The following is a 17600-nucleotide window of genomic DNA, read 5'->3' as shown; positions in this document are numbered from 1 at the left end:
ACCTCATACAAATACCACACTTTCACCAAGAAGCAATGTGCTCAGCTACACACCCTGACGGCCCTGAAAGCGCAGAGGTACTTTTCAAAAGCTGCACATAAAACATTCAAGAACTCATTACCTAAAAGGCATTTAGGTGGCAGCAGGTAGAAAGCTACCTTGCCGAGAACGGCCAAATTTTCAGAAACAGACAACTCTAGAGTTTTGTTAATTACTTTCACTAGATAAGTGAGCTAACGAATCAAGGATCATTCCCAAAGTCTATAAGGTAAAGGGCATGTAGATGACCCTTGGTCTCCAATGCATCCTGACAAATTGCCTTCATGTCTAAGTGGGAGAAGTCTTACTAGAAAAAAGCAGTCAGAAATTATAAGTCATTCAAGTCATCTCTGGATTTGGTGAATATCTACAGTCATTTATTCAAAAAATTTACAGCCACATTGATGGTAACAGCTGGCCCAGAGAAGGCAAGGACAAGCAACCTCGTATAAACCTGTCAATTTAAATCACAACTCATTCACAACCTCAGGGCCTGTTTTGATCACTAATGTAAAGGACTTTTCCATATCATGAGTGAATCAAATTAATACGAAGTGGAAAATGAGGAGATGACAAAGGAAATGTTTATAAAAACCAAACTAAAATACATCGCAGGTAATTAAGAACAAAAATCCGCTGACTTCCAGCTTTGCACTCAACACAGCTGATTAAGTAACACACTGCAAAAGACAGAACTTAGAAGTGTTTTTAAGGAAAAGGATGGCCCTGTTAAATAACAAGCAAGGAGTGAAGGAGTTCCTCCTCAAGAAAGCTCCAGGTCCTTGAAGAGCTTCCAAAAGATGAGTGAAAAACTGCTTCTGCTAAGGAATGTTCCTCCAGGTACCTTCGGAGATCTGTCCTTGCACAGGGGAAGGAGCACTGAGTGCGCCTCAACTCTCCCTGGCTTTGGGCCAAGATGAAAAAGCAACCTGACCTTTCCTTTCTCCCAGATGCCCCCAAGTCACACCTATGCCAAGAGATCAAAGAGAAAAGGAAATCAAGCCTCAACATTGGCTTAGCAATGTTACCTATGACCTCACATTGTCTGTGTAACTAGCAGAAGAACATGTAATCTGACACAGGTTTCTCCAAAGAACAATTTGATGAAACATCACTTCACAGGGACATCTCAAAGACTAATGAGATCATGTCTAGAGGGCTGAAGGCATTCAAAGGGCTGATCTATGGTGCTCTTATCACCTGCTGAGATCTGTAGACTAGGATCCTACAGCTACAGAAATCAACTTCTTGTAGTATGCCAGGTATGTGTTATATACAAGAACTGATGTTATCCCAAAGAGGACCATGACCCTATGTATCTACATTATTCAGTAACACAATATGGTGGTGGGCCTTTCTAGACCTTTAATTTAGCACAGCAATGAAATGCATAGACACCTAGATAAAACACTTAATTTCTATGAGCTTTAGTTTCTTTACCTGTAAAAATAGGAATGGTACATCTTGGGATGGAGTAAAATTAATTAAGTAAAATTAAATACCCCGTGCTTACCACAAAGGACAATGAATGGCAGCTCTGACCCTGTTAAGCTTGAATGAGCGTTATGTAAAGTGTCCCAAGAAGTCTGTCTAGTTCACAGTACAAATTGGAACAGCATGAAAATCATACGTAAGTATTCACCAAATTGCGAACAAGCCACATCTTTCATCTATAGTTGGCATCCTAAGGAAATAAGGCTATTAACAGTAGTTGGGTCACCAACCGGTTCTCAAAGCACATTAACCCAGAAATAGAGGGAAGATCATTTATATGTAGTATCAACCATTTCCAGGTTGACTCGAGAGTCCTGACACGAAGAGATAATCTCGTGCCACGTCTTCCACATCTGGCTAACCCTAGGCAAATCAGGTAGGGCCAGTTCCTACCACCCTTAATATATTCATATCTGGATCCACACAGCCTTCATCCCATTGCTCCCATTTTCCCCTAAAGTTAATTAATTTGGAAGAAATTTATTGAGCACCTACTGTGCATCATAAACTGCATGTACTGAGCAAAACAGATGTGGGCCCCAGTTGGCCTAATATAATGAATCTAACAAGAGAGAGATAGTAACAGAGAATCTCTCAAATACATTAAGATGTGAAAAACTGTGAAGAAAATATTAGAAAAGGGGGGTCGACTTTCTCCACAAAGTCAAGTTTAAATTAAATCTGAAGGATAATTGTGAGATTAATAAGGAAGGGGAAAGGAGGACAAAGTGGGTATCCCGAACAGAACAAATTCCAAGTGCAAAAGCCCCGAAGTGAGAGGGAGCATAATGTAGTTCAGAAACCTAATGGAATGCCAGAAAGGAGGCCAGGAGGTGGATAAGAAAAGGGGTAGGAGCTTCTTTCTGGGAAGCAGGATGGAACCACATTATGCAGGACCTAGTAAGCCAAAGGAAGCAATGAGAAGCCAAAGCCTTAGGCAATGGCAGAGCACAATGTTACTGTCATTGGTGAAGCTCCCAGTAGCTGCAGGTGGAGAATGGACTGCAATGGGAAAGAGTGGCTATGGGAAAAGCACTAAAAAAGTTCCAAGAGCCTCAGTGAGAGGAGATCTAAGACAAGACAGCAGCAATACAATGGAAGGAAGAGGAAATGCACATATCTACACAGCAGGAGTTGGTGAGGGACTGGAATAAGGGGGTTAAGGAAGAGAAGGTGTCAAAGATGTCTCCAACAGCAACAGAGAGGCATGACTTCCAGAACACGGGAGGAGCCCCAATTTTCTGACAGGCTATCACAACTTTGGTTTTGGACATGACGGATTTGTGAGTCTGGTGCAATGAAGATCGTTTCCATCTACCCCAAGGAGTTCCATGCCCCCAAAAGTACGAACTTCAGGAAGAAAAGTACAAACTTTCCAAAAGAGAAGAATCCTCTAAAGCAATATGAATTTGAAATAACTCCTGGTATTATTTATATCCCAGTAACTTTCCAAGTGTCTGCATTTATCAAGAAAAATGCTCAATTTTCAGTGGAGATAGGAGAGCCTGGACTGAGCATATAATGCCAGGGCCGAAGCTTCCATGCACTCTTGCTTCTTGCGATTCCATCTCTTCCACCTGTCCATTTTTGACCCCTCAACTGTCCAAACAGTTACAAGTCTGAATGCAACAGTTCCCATGGTGATGGAAACTGTGCAACTAAGGGACAGGAGTTACAGTGATTTATTTTTTTTTTATTTTTAAAAAAAAATTTTTTTTTTCAACGTTTATTTATTTTTGGGACAGAGAGAGACAGAGCATGAACGGGGGAGGGGCAGAGAGAGAGGGAGACACAGAATCAGAAACCAGGCTCCAGGCTCTGAGCCATCAGCCCAGAGCCTGACGCGGGGCTCGAACTCACGGACCGCGAGATCGTGACCTGGCTGAAGTCGGACGCTTAACCGACTGTGCCACCCAGGCGCCCCAGGAGTTACAGTGATTTAAAAGTCATCTGTAAATGCTGTATTACATAGACTTAAAATATTTTGAGATTCTACTTTCGAGATTCTATGAGGTAGCTGGGAGAAAATTCCCAGTGAAGATCCCAGTTACCATTACCTTCTTCCACTGAGAACAAAATGACTTAGGCACCCACACTCTTCCTTTCAATAGACTGACCTTCTCTAAGGAAGAAAAATATATATACACAGAAAGACACTGCTCCCGCTGCTAGAAGAAGGCTGCAGCCCTGGTTATTTTTGGAGGACATCATTCTCACCATCTTATACACACCTAGGATATCACACCACAAAACTGAAAGACGTGTGGAAGTTACCATGGATTCCATTTCTCCACTATATTGGGGCCATGAAGAACCCCAGAAGAAAGTAACAAGACAGTTCTTCACCATGCATATTCCTTAGTCAAGATTTCAGTGAAAGCACAGATGGCAGATGGTAAACAGAGGATGGGGAGGGAATTCTACCAGGCAGTATGGCAAGTCAGACAGCTTCTGAAACACTTCCAAGATACACACGTATCCTTCTACGTCTCTCTCATCCAGAGAACACACACACAAACATACACTTTACACAACACATACACACTTTATACATACACAAATGCCCGAGCAGGCAATCATTTTGTGGAAGTTGGAAACTTGACACCACATCCAACCAATACTACTCAAATCTGTGCAATGGGCTGGGGGCGCCTGGGTGGCTCAGTCAGTTAAGCGTCCGACTTTGGCTCAGGTCATGATCTCGTGGTTTGTGAGTTCGAGCCCCACGTCGGGCTCTGTGCTGACAGCTCAGAGCCTGGAGCCTGCTTCGGATTCTGTGTCTCCCCCTCTCTCTGACCCTCCCATGCTCGTTCTCTGTCTCTGAATAATAAATAAATGTTTAAAATAATAATAATAAATTTTAAAAAAGAGAGATAATCTAAAAAGAAAAATCTGTGCAATGGGCTGATGGCAGTCAAATTAGTTGCACACTGATTCACATCTCTTGACCTCAGAGCCAGTTAAAAAAAAATTGATAACTGAAAAGGGGAGGCTGTGCTAGATTCTATAAGAAGCAGCATTATTAAACACAACACCACAACAGACTGGCATCTGGAAAAATATGAAAGGCTAATATCCTAGATTCTGGTAACAATCCCACGAGACAGGGGAAGGCAAATAATATTCCTAGTTCACAAGTGATGAAACCAAGGCTCGGAGAGGTGCGTGGTTCCATTAATTAAGGCACTTAGCCAGAATTACACCTTGGGAATGAATTGAAGTGAATTTCCATAACTGAAATGGAGACCACTGAACCCAACAAAGCACCTCAGCAGTTTACCTTCAATCTTATTTCTCTACATTCTAGAAACTCCTCAAAACTGTCATATTATAGACTCTCTGGGATGGTCAAATAATAGTCTGGGCAGAAAAGATGATTTTACCTCCATTATCTTGCTTAAGCTGTGACAGGCTGCCCTAATCAGCTTTCGTGCACAGAGGCGCATAGGCACACATGCTCCCTCTCGGTGCCTCTTAATCACCATGTGCCATGCTGAACAGCTGCAGAGGTCTGAAGGGAATTGGCAGAAATGTGCAATGATGTGCTAGCCACCCCCCTGAGGCAGCAACTGCCCTGCCTGCTCCCAGACTCGAGAGTAAACATGGGTGTTCGCTGTCGCAACTGATGGGCCCAGAAGACAGGCAAGTGGTTTCAGGTGGTGAGTCAGGAAAAGCAGTTTGCATCAGGAATGTTCCGGCCCAGCAGAGCTGAGCGGCATCCTACTCCCCACGCTCCTACTCCCCACGCGGGGATACGGTATTCATCATTTATACAATGTCACCGTGGGGGACAAAACTTGGGCTCAGCACAAATAGAATCCAATCACTCTTATGCAGAAGAACCAGTAAACAACATTTCTCCCACCAAGAAGGAACCTAATTGCTTAAGAATTGCCATCATATCTGACACTTGAGGTCGGTCCTTCTATCCACAGACAGAGGTCTTTACAGAGGCCTGGACAGGTTCTGAGAGCAGAACCTTGGGCTAACCTTCTAGGACCACTCAGCATTGGCTGCAATAGCTGTGATCGATGCTCCCACGGATGAAACAGAATCAGGCAAGGGCACTATTAAAGAAACCAGGTGGATGTCAGAACACACGCCACGCAAACAGCTGCACAGGAATCAAATATGCACCACCACTCCTTTCGAGGTGATTTTGGATGGATTTCAATAGAAATCCACACTTTTGAGGGAATTCCTTGTTTGTCTCTATGCTATTGTTTATAAGCCAGTAAATGAATGATAGGATATACACTTGGTGAAATAGAGATGTCGACATTAGATCAGATAACAGGAGATCTAGAAATTGAAAGAGGCTTAAAGCCATCATTCGCACTACACTTCATGAATGAATACAGCATTCTGTCAAGTTTTATACAATGACAAATGAGCCTATTCTCTGGAGGAACCTGAGGAGATTTAACGTTCATTTTAGGAAATCCAGTTTAGTTTCTCTGTTTCAAAATTAGCAATTTCATCTCATGCCAACTTCAAAATCTCTTTGTTATAATTTATATTTCTAGTGACTATGGTATACAATAAAAATTGCTTATGTTTATGAAAGACTACTTTGGCATTGGTTCAAAAGCCAGAGCCTTATCAAACCTGTCACATCATTAAAAATCTGCATTTAGGTAAATAATGCTAATGTGGCATTAATGTGTTAAGGCCAGATATACAGCAGAATGGCCTTATCTTTCTGAAGATATAGGAAAAATCAACCCAAAACAAGGTATTTTCCAGAACAACCCTCACTGAAGCAAAGTACAGAAAAGACAAATCCTAGTCTCTCCTTGAACAGATTTCCATCAATTGCCACCAAAGGAACGATGCCATTCATTTCCTTTGTTCATCAAGGACACAGACACCTGCCCAGAATATTGACGGTGGGGAGGGCAGGGAAAATAAGGGAATGCTCAGAGGCTCACTCTCAGCCTCCCAGAATGGCAAGTTCTGCAGCTGGTCACAATTATGCTCTAAGAACACAAGGAAATGCACTCTTAGGGTCTCTGAGCTGTTGCACTGGACTAGAAAGTCAATGTGCTGCACCAAAGGCTTCGCAGGAACTCCTGGGAAACCACACAAGGCTCCCCTCACACTTGCAGCAGAAGCTCCAGGAAATATGACAAAAGCCGAAGAAGTGGAGGAGGCATATGCACCACAGTTCACTTCAGGAAGCACACTCCCAATCCAGGAGAGCCCCTCTTCTCAACAGCCAACCTATCCCTCAGAAGTAAGGGAGGCAGAAAAAAATAGGAAACGTTCCTTCAATAGCATATCCCGCAGCACCGACTTTTAATGGAGGTGGCTGAAGGGAACGAGAGAGCCAAGTAAATGAAGCTCAGGGCAATATGCAATTATTGAAACTGGAATTGAGCCTGGACCCTGGAAAGAGCATGCTGTGAGGGCTTTGGCAATCACACTGTGGTCAGGGCCCCAATTTTCAATTTCTCCCATGGGATACCACTTCCCGATACACAGACACGCCCCTCTTCGTATCGAAAGTAATTCCACTTGACTTGGTGGACGAGTGTCATCTGCAGGTCTCTGGGATTCCATGACGAGGGCCCAGCTTACGATGATCCCCAACAATTTGCAAATTATGTTTCTGTCATCCTTTACCTTTTTCCCAATAAGCTTCTTTCGAAGAAATTCCCGAGCTTCAAACATGTAGGGGATGTCATATAGGGGACGTAGTTTCTTGTTCTTATCCTAAAAGAAAAACACAGTATCACATCAGGAATGAAAAACAAAAAACAAAAAACAGGCAAATGAACACAGCCAATAAAACCAGACACTGGAATACATCTGAAATATGCTACGTTGGAAATATACTGCCTCCTCATATCACAGATACTAAGTGCTAGATACACTGTAAATAATTAATAAATATTTGGATGAAGTATTTTATAGGGAATAAGATTATCTTTTTCACATGATAGACTCAAAAATAACTAATGGAGGGGCTCCTGGGTGACTCAGCAGGTTAAGCGTCATGATCTTGTGGTCCATGAGTTCTAGCCCCGCGTGGAGCTCTGTGTTGACACCTCAGAGCTTGGAGCCTGCGTTGGATTCTGTGTCTGCCTCTCCCTCCCTTCCTCCCTCTCTCTCTCTTTCTCTCTCTCTCTCTCTCTCTCTCTCTCTCTCTCTGCCCCTCCCCTGCTCACACTCTGTCTCTCAAAAATAAATAAACATTAAAAAAATTTTTTTAATAAATAAATAGTAACTAATGGAATGTTTATAGTTACCCAACCTGGAAACAACCTAAGTGGTCATCACCTGTATTAACTGTGGTACAGAAGAAGCTCAGTAAGTATTAGGGCCCTCCAAATATTCATAGATACACTATGAATCTAGTTCCATTATTCTGTAAGCCGTTATTAAGCACCTACCAACCAACAGACCCATACAAAGCTCTCTGTAAATACAGGTTATAATCCTAGATTCAAAATATTTGCAACCTAACAGAGTAACATAAGAAAAGATACGAAATGGCAACACAAAGCAGTTTTGAGTAAGTGCTAAACTGTAATATAGACTAGGGACTAAGTGCTATCAGAGTTCAGGGAAGTGGAAAGAAAGAAGTAATCAGGAAATGTTTCACTGACAAGGTGACAAGGTTTCACTGAATTAATGTGAGTTTACAGGGTAAGAAAAAACTAGGAAGAAAATTAGAGTTTAAAAAACAGAGCAAGCTAAAGGAGGCAGGAATAAATAGTATTTCAACACAACACTCACATGTATGAATATCGACATACACAATTCATTATCTCACAGGCCCCAGACTTCTCCCCAAAAGGGTTACTATTCTAAGCATAGAACTTGGGGAATATGAGAGAAAGTTCTAGAGGAACTTGACAGAAGAGGGAATGGGTAGGAAACTGAAGAGATATGAGAAGCATTTTAAGAAATGAATTAACAGAATGGATAGAGCAGATAAAAAAAGAATCCAATATTCTAACTCATGGTGACACATACATGGAGTCTAGAAAAGTTTGCCTTTTGATGGGCAGAATGGAGGGGTGGAGGATGTTAAAAGAAACAGGGAGATGCTAGCTAGATCACTTGCTATGATTACTTTAATGTCTCTCCCCAGCTAACCCAGAAGTTCCAAAAGAACAGAAATCCCATCCACTTCTGTTATTCTGTGACCCTAGAGCCAAGTACAGTACCTCCCCTCATACTCAAGTAATGGCTGGATGAACTAAATACAAAAGAAATATGAAAAATGACATATATATATATATATATAGAGAGAGAGAGAGAGAGAGAGAAGGAGACACACACACACACACACACACCACACAAAACGCAACCAAGCTAGAAGAAGACAATGTACAGATTTCAGAATCTCCTGGACCATTAATGCTGGAGGGAAAATTCACAAATAAAGAAGAAAATCAAGGACGAACTCCTGACCCAGAGGTGTGCTGTTGCTTACCATCCTGTACAGTTAGCTCACCCGGCCTTACCTTTACCATCTATTACACCTCTGACAAAACAAGATCTCTTTATAATCCATTCCACACTCAAAGAAGCATTCAAATTATTTCTTCTCATAAATAGCCAACTCCTCCTAAATAAAAAATCTTTATCATTTTAATACCCCATATTTAAACTAATCCTAATGATAAGATTGAGGTCAAGGGAACTGAAATAGGTGTTTCCTCTTAGACCCTGATCAAGCTTTGGTGTCCAGAACACGTTATTTAAACCTTTCAATTCATTGATATCGCCATGATAAACCTCTTATGAGAATACACATAATTTGAGTGTGAGCTTCACATTCGTCATCTAACTGCCTTCTAATTCTTCTGGTTCAAACGACAGTGACCAAAAGGCAGCAGCAGCATTATGGTACTCTTCTTGGAAGTTAAGGAGGCACGTTCAGAAATGAACCCAAGTTTCTACTGGGTTGGATGTGTGAGCCTTCTTGGATGTGTGAGCCTCCACATGCTCTTAACAGGAACATCGATGGCCATACCCTGACCAAAGCCCTGGGGTGTCACGATCACTGCCTAATAAGTGAGGTATGGCCCTGAATATGAAAATGTTTAAAGAAACAGTAACACCGAACTGAACTTTTTCTTACAGGAAAAAGAAAAGGGGAAATGGAATACGTGAGAGTTGCCCAGGTACAGGGAGTTCTGGGTAATACAGGGCAGATATACAGGGTTACGGATATTTTATAAATATCCAGGCAGTCCAATCAAAATTTTGAGTCACGATGAAGGTGCCAAGTATAATAAGACTCAACAGGACTGACCCAAGACAAAATGCTCTCAAAGAATGAAGGAAAAGTAAATACTATACCAACAAATATCCCAATCAAAAAACGGTCAACTTCAGAGTCTGATTACATGTCTCTCATGAAGCTGGGAAAGAACTAATAGCACAAGCAGAAAACAAGGTATCAGAAGTGAAAACAGAATGATCTTGTTACTCTAACCCTTCAGAGCTAGTAGCTATTGACATCTGCAAACATCTTACAAGAGAGATATTAGAAGTCCCTAGGAAACCACAAAATAAAAGCAATTCCTCCAAATTACCAGGTACATAAAAGCCTCTGAAATCTCTAGGAGGCAATTGAGGTATGGAATGTATTCTGAGAAAACAGGACTTTAGCAGAATCTTGCCTGATAAAAAGGACTGTCTAGTTTAGAATCTAATTTACACAGAAATATTTTTAAAAAAATAAAAATAGAAGAGAATTCTTGCTTTATCTGGTGGACAGATAATACACAAACAAGTATGTACTGTAATCACTGTTCATCCTGAGAAAGGACATGGTACATATAGACCCTGAAATGACTCCTACATTAGAGATAACTTTAATTATCTATACCTCTCACTGGTTTGGAAAGGGAGGCCCAACACCCAAATCTTAGCATCTAAAGACACACCTGGCATTTTTACAGGAGTTGTTTGGCGTATTGCCAAAACGTCGTTCAATGCTAACTTAGAGGGAATGAAAGAGACCTCCAATCAAGGCCTTATATTCAACCCCCTAGTTTTGGGCCTCAACCTGAAACCAAATTTTATCTAGCTCATCCTGTAGCTCAAATATCTAATATCCCTAGGGATGCTCCAGGATTTCTTAAACAAGACCTGAAAAAATACAAACCAGGGCACCTAGGTGGCTCAGTCAGTTGACTCTTGATTTAGGCTCAGGTCGTGATCTCCCAGTCGTGGCATCGAGCCCCATATGGGGATCCACACTGAGCTGGGTATAGAGTCTCCTTGGGATTCTCTTGCTCCCTCTCATACGCTCTCAAAAATAAGTGAATAAACTTTAAGATAAGGGGGTGGGGGGAGGAAACATGAGGCAAAAAAAAAAAAAAAAACTAATAAATGTGGTTCCACTAAAATTAAAGCAGTTCCTTAGTGAAAAGACTTCATGAACAAAGTGACAGGCCAAAGCACAAACACTTAGTAGCTGATAACTGAAACAGATATAGAAAAAGCAGAGCAGGATGAGAGCGAGCTGGAGTGCAGAGCCACAGTTGTAATGTGATCAGGGTCTGTTAAAAACAAAGCCTCGAAGAAGGTATGGGGTTGAGCCATCTGGAGAAAGACGGGGAAAACAGCCAAAGCCAAGACCCCGAGTGGGTTCAAGGAACAGCGAAGACACCACTGCAGCTATGGCAGCATCCACAAGGGGAGAGCAATCGGAGTTGAAGACACACATCTGACTTAACATCTGTAAAGGTTACTCTGACCACTTTGTTGATAACAGACACTACAGCAAGAAAAGGGTAAAGCAAAAAGAGATCCATTAGGAGACCAGGACAGTAATCTGGGCAGCAAATGGTGGTAGATTACATCAAGGAGGGAGCAGTGAAGGAGGTAAGAAGGGATCAGAATCGGGAAATATTCTGACAGAAGGAATGAGAGGTGTGAAAGGGAGGAGCCAAGGATGACTGCAAGGGTTTTTAGGTGAGCAAAAGGAAAAACGGGTGGGGTCATCAGAGGAGATGATCAGGAGTTTAGTTCCTAACATGCTAGACTTCCAAGTCTACAGGCTGGATAAACAAGGGTGGAGTTGGGAGGAAAGCTCTGAACTGAAGGTACACATTTGGGAGTGACTGGCACATAGGTGGTGTTTAAAGCTACGAGTCTGAAAAGGACTTGAGGACTGAGCCTTGAGACATTATAACATTAAAAAGGGCTAAGAGAGGAATTTGTAAAAGGAGAGTGAGAAGGAGCACTCAGTGAGCTAGGTAGGAGGAAACTACCGGAGCATTAGGCCCTAGAAGCCAGAAAAAGAAAGTGAATTGAGAAGGAGGAAATGACCAATGGTGTCAAGTGCAGCAAACCAGGGCAGGGGCGGGGGGGGGGGGGGGGGGGGGGAGGGCGACACTAAGATTTGCATGATGCGTTAAGCTAAGTAGAGGTCATCCATCAGTAACTGGACAAGAAGAGTTCTGGGTGAGCAGCGGGGGCAGAAGGCTGACTGGAACCAGGAATGGGAAGTGAAGGACTGGAAAAAGCAAGCACATGCAATGCTTTTGAAAGCTGTGCCCCAGAGGAGTCTGAAGGGATTACGTGGCAGCTGGCAGAGGAGGCAGGGCAAAGAGAAAGTACTTCCGTTTTCCATTTTCGATAAGAGAAAAGACAGGCAATTGTCCAGCAGAGAGCAAAAACCTGACAACGTAGAAGAGAGAGGACAGAACTTCCAAAGCAATGTCCTTGAATAGGCAAGGTGGGAGCGGCTTTCTTTACACCGTAATTCAGCTCAGGTGTGTGCATGCAAATACTGTCAGGTCGGTAGATGTGGTTTAAGAATCACTGGATATTCTGATTACTCCGATTTGCTCTGTAAAGAAAGTAAGAATTGTAACAACTCAATAAGAAAAAAAGAGAAACAATCCAACAGGAGAACCAACAAAAGGTATAAACAGGCATTTCACGAAAAAACTCCAACTGGACACTAAATATATGAAAAAAGTAATTTTTAATTAATCATCAAGGAAATTAAGTAAATTATGATCCACTACATTGGCAAAAATTTTAAGGTGAGAACGTGGGGAAATGCAAATGCCCTGTTAACCACAGATGGGGAGTAAAAAATGGCTCAAATACTATGGCATCTTGACATGGTGCTACTTGTCATCATTTGGTTAAAGTTGAAGATATGCACCTCTATAACTAGGAAATTCTACTTAAAGGTGGGTATATACCGTAGAAAAGTCTCATATGTGCAAGCAAATATAACAACACTCACAGTAACAATGTTTATGGTATGACCCCAGAGTCAAATACTACAGAGCTGTTATGCTAAATTAAAGCAACCCAACAAATGAGCAAATTCCAAAAAATATTGAGTAGGAAAAGCAAGTTGTAGAATGCTACAGTAAAATCCCACTTAAATACTGACTAAAACCACACGCAAGCAACATAGAGGCATATAAGCAACAAAAGTATAAAATGCAAAGAAATCAAAGACAGTGGTTACTGATGTGAGATGGGCAGTGGAAAAAAAAAGGAACAGAGGGAAAGAATGGGTTTGAGAATATGTACATGGCACTTCCAACTATTTTTGTGAGGTTTTCTGTCTTTAAACGAAAAAGAAAAAGAAAAAGAAAAAGAAAAAGAAAAAGAAAAAGAAAAAGAAAAAGAAAAAGAAAAAGAAAAAGAAAAAGAGAAAGAGAAAGAGAAAGAGAAAGAGAAAGAGAAAGAAAAAGAGAAAAAGAAAAAAAGAAAAAGAAAAAGAAAAAGAAAAAGAAAAAGAAAAAGAAAAAGAAAAAGAAAAAGAAAAAGAAAAAGAAAAAGAAAAAAAAGAGGGCCTGAAGCACATGTGGTATAATACCAAGGCCGAGAAAGGAATGCCTACTAGATTATTCAACAATGTTGGAATGTTTCTTAAGCAAAAAATGTTTAGGGATAGCAAACCCCAAACCTTGTTTGGTCAACATTTTCCCTTTGCTCAGGGAATACTTTACTGCACAGGAATAAAATATGAAACAAACAGCCATTCTTTTCCTCATAAAAAATGAATTAAATTCCATTTTGTCCCTCAAAAAAAAAAAAAAGTTCATAGATATATCCTTCCATGAGACAGAAGGAAAAATTTAACTACAAATGTGCTCTCAAGTAACCAGGGTCAAAAAGAAGTTTGATTTTTGTTTTTAATAGGAGACCTGAACTATGATAATATTAATTAAAGTAGCCAAGCAGAACTGTACTCTATGAAGATTTTTAAAAAATGACCGTTGAACTAAAATAAGAACAGACATGATCAGATTAAAATGGATAAAATTTCCAACAGTAAGTAATGGCCAGTCCCAGCTGCCCTGACACACATGCATTTTGATAAACAGAGGTTCCTATTTCCATTTGAATTATAGACTGAACATAGGAACATTACCACATGCCCTGGGCATATTTACAATCAAGAACCTTTCAATTCCCTTGGCAGCCAGGAGACAGAATCCACATGGATATCCACTGTTTTATGGTCCTTAACACAGAGTAGCATATTTTTAATAAACGTGGTCAGCTAACTTGAAAGCGACAGTCGGCACCTGGGGAAAGGTTCAAAACTTGGCCAAATGGAAGAGAGTTTGTACCATTCTACCTAAAGGACCATACAGAGAAAGTTCATATATCCAAACATTTCTCCAGGAGTTGTTTCATAGAAAAAAAGGTGTTTAATTCCTAATTAGCTCCATTTCACCCTGCCAATCAAAGGTAAATAGGGTCTATTAAAGAGACACGGTCTGAGTTAAGTCCTAAATTCACAAGGCAATACATTTCATACATATCTCCATGAGGCAAAGAGGGTATGGTAAACAACAGAAATCAAATTAGAAAAAAAAAATGAAATTAGAAAATCAAATTAGAAAAAAAGTGATTATAAAAATTCACAGGTATAAGATTAGAAGGGCTACACTTTCACCCCCATGATTATGCCCCTGAAGTTCCACTGTCTTCATAGGACCCTCAATTTTTCTTAATTTTTCTGACAATTATATTTGACCTTGCTGATCTCATGTTTAAGGATCTAATAACATGTATAAAAACACTGGAATGTGGGGCACGTGGGTAGCTCAGTCAGTTAAGTGTCCTACTCTTCTTTTCGGCTCAGGTCATGCTCTCACAACTCATAGGTTCGAGCTCCACATCGGGCTCTGTGCTGACAATGCAGAGCCTGCTTGGGATTCTCTGTCTCCCTCTCTCTCTGCCCCTGCCCTGCTCTGTCTCTCCCTCTGACTCTCTCAAAAATAAATAAACATTAAAAAAAAAAAAAAACACCGGAATTTAAGGTATAATAATAAATACTATTGTTAATGATGGGGTTCAAGTAGAAGGAGTCTGAGAAAACAATAGAAATAGGAAGGTCATTTTGAACTTATCCCTATTCTTCTCACCTCCAACAGGTCATAAAACCTCATGGGGGAGATGCCTTCCTATATTCGGGGGAAGGAAAAGAGCATCCTTATTTCCAAAGAAAAGATGACATTGTGAAGAATCAAAACCAACAGGCCTTGACACTTCCCTCGTATTCTTTCACCCATCATATTTCTACCAGGCAATCGTTCTTCACTGACCCAGAATAAAAATACTCAGGTCTGTTTCTTAGCATCTTTATCTCCTTATGAAAGCTTCCATGTCACATAAGTCTTACATTAAATAAATCTGTATGTCTTTCTCCTTATAATCTATCTTTGTCAGTTTAATTTTAAGACCCACACAGGGACCCTAGAGGGGAAGGAAAACTTTCCTCCCCTACAATGACACCCTATGACACCTACAATAACAATCCTATCGAGCAGGCTGAATGCTGACAGCAGTGCTACCTGGATGGTGGCAAGGATCAGGATCCCAATTTTACAGCAAGGAACAGGAACATTCCTAGCTCATGTAACAGGTAACAGCAGAACCAGGACTGTGGACCCAGCTATCTCAGAGACCCATGCTTACTGTGGGTGGGCAGGACACTGTACTCTTGGCTTGTTACTTCCAAAAAGCAATCACCACCTACCAGCGGTTGTCACATTTTGGTGTGCCTAAGTCTCCCCTGGGAGCTTGTAAACATGCAGACTGCCAGGCCCACACCAGATATTGTGATTCAGTAAGGCTGGTATGTGATTTCCTTAATTCTGTATTTTTAGAAAGTAGCAAGAAGGTCTGTGGACCACACTTTCGAGAAATGCTGCTGTATATATTTTGAGCACCTAGCCCCACTTAAAACAATGGCAAGTAAAGGGAGGTTAAAGGTTTAAAAGTCAGAAGCAATACTGAAGTGTTTGATTAATGTCAAATGGTTAAACAAAATAAACAACTAAATAACTAGGGAATTCAGATGTATCTCTGTATATGTAGTTGGAGGTAGCTCAATATACTTCTTGAACTTCTAAACAGATAAGGCAACTTGAAACATTCTAGTAATGGTGGCAAAACAAGATTTTCAAATATTCCTCAAGTCGGCTACAGGAAGACCAAATGTGGAATCTGAGAATCAAGAGAGAAAACCAACCTTCCCCTTGACAGGGAACAGCAAAAGTAGGCATATCCTCTCTCCTGTCTGCCCCGTCCTCGGACACACAGTGGTCTAGACCTAGACTAGCCACGGTGACAGCAAAAGAGAGGAAGTGACAATTCCCCAAGACAGGCCCAGTTACAAATGTCTTCTGGCAACCTGCCAGGAAAACGGCTTCACAGTATCCAAAGAGGGAAAGAAGCAGAGCATATTTAGGCAGCCTCATGTCCTTGAAGGGACTCACCCGTCATCTGCAGTGCATAGCATATGATTATGTTCCACAGGAACTTGCACATCCCCAAATTAAAGTACCATTTTCAAGACCATCATGAAAGGGGGAAAATGTCTCTGGAGACTGTTCTTCTACTCAATTACATTAGCCAACTAGGAGCATTTTCAGAAGTACTTGCTATTTATTGCTCAGATGCAGTAAGGCCGAGAGAGGAAAAGGAGGGTGTACGGGGGGAGGCCAAATATCAGGTCCTTTTTTCCCCCAAGACCCTGTCAAGACTTTAAGAATAAATACGGTAAAGGCTCTAAGATGCTCCAAAACCATTATCCAAGCGGCAAACCATATGGGGTCCCTTCACTTAGCTACAAATACTTCTGCAGGCATAGGAGAGAGTGAAATAAAGGAACAGCACTACCCCTCACAGACCTCAACACCAGTGCTCACAAGGTGAGAACACCAGTGCTCACTAGGAAGAAGCTGTGTAACCCACAGCAGAGCTGGTCCCAGACCCGGGAAGAAAACTGAAAATAAAAAAGACTCTGGAGTCCTGCCCTGTCATCTTCTCCTCGCACAAGGACGGCTTCCAACAAGTAAGAGGGCAAAATCTTTTCCCCCACTCACCAACTGCTCTGAAAATAGAAGTCTGCTCCAAGGGGGAACTACGTCTGTGCCACCTTTCCTAGAGGAATAGTGAGGATTCTGCTGATAAGACTTGGATAATGAGACAGAAAGGGCATCGGATCCTTGAAGAGAACAAAGCTCAAGTTCACTATTCCTGAAGTCAGAGACGAAAGGGCTGCCCTGGACCTTGAATTCAAACATTCCTCAAGCATTTGATGGCAAGAAATGATCAAGAGTAAGTGAGCAGCTTGCTGCTGATCAATAGAATAAAAAGCTGGGCTCTAAACAACGATTCTGGCACCAGCAGCTCCTGGCTGCTCATCTGCCTCAGTTTCCTCCGAAGAATCAGCAATTGAAGAATTACCTGGCATTACACAGGTGAAAAGAGGGAAAAGCAGGCAAAATTATTTCAAAACTCTGTAAAAATCATACAAGGGATAGATATATTAGTACAAATTGAAGCAACTCTAAGTTCACAAACAAGGAACATCTCAGGTAATATAAATTCCACGGGAAAACCAAATCTATACTTTCAGTGCTACAGAGAAGCAAAGCTACTTAGCTAAGTTTTACAACATCTAACATGGATGTTAACAAGAGTTAAAATGTCAAGAGACAGAAGAGATACGCCAAAGTTACAGCACTAATCACTTTCTGCCTTGTATTACCGTAATTTAATTACTCCATATAGGTCTCATCTTCCCTACCAGACCACATAAGGGAAGATCG

The 17600-nt window shown here is 41.3% G+C and overlaps 1 protein-coding gene across 1 annotated transcript in view; it reads right to left on the bottom strand.

Moving 5' to 3' along the window:
• The window catches only part of SND1 (staphylococcal nuclease and tudor domain containing 1), a 424279-nt gene that overhangs the window by 265602 nt on the left and 141077 nt on the right, over positions 1-17600 (bottom strand). The window contains exon 11 of the mRNA XM_047094810.1: positions 7159-7248. Within this exon, the coding sequence (XP_046950766.1) occupies positions 7159-7248 (90 nt within the window). The remainder of the gene's footprint in view (positions 1-7158; positions 7249-17600) is intronic.

This window comes from Lynx rufus, unplaced genomic scaffold, assembly GCF_022079265.1.
Source record: "Lynx rufus isolate CCGP_SWC_20201006 ecotype Redwood Valley unplaced genomic scaffold, mLynRuf1.p SCAF_4, whole genome shotgun sequence".
Lineage (NCBI taxonomy): Eukaryota > Metazoa > Chordata > Mammalia > Carnivora > Felidae > Lynx > Lynx rufus.
The sequence above is the reverse complement of the archived record's forward strand: the minus strand, read 5'-3'. Positions and strand labels throughout refer to the sequence as shown.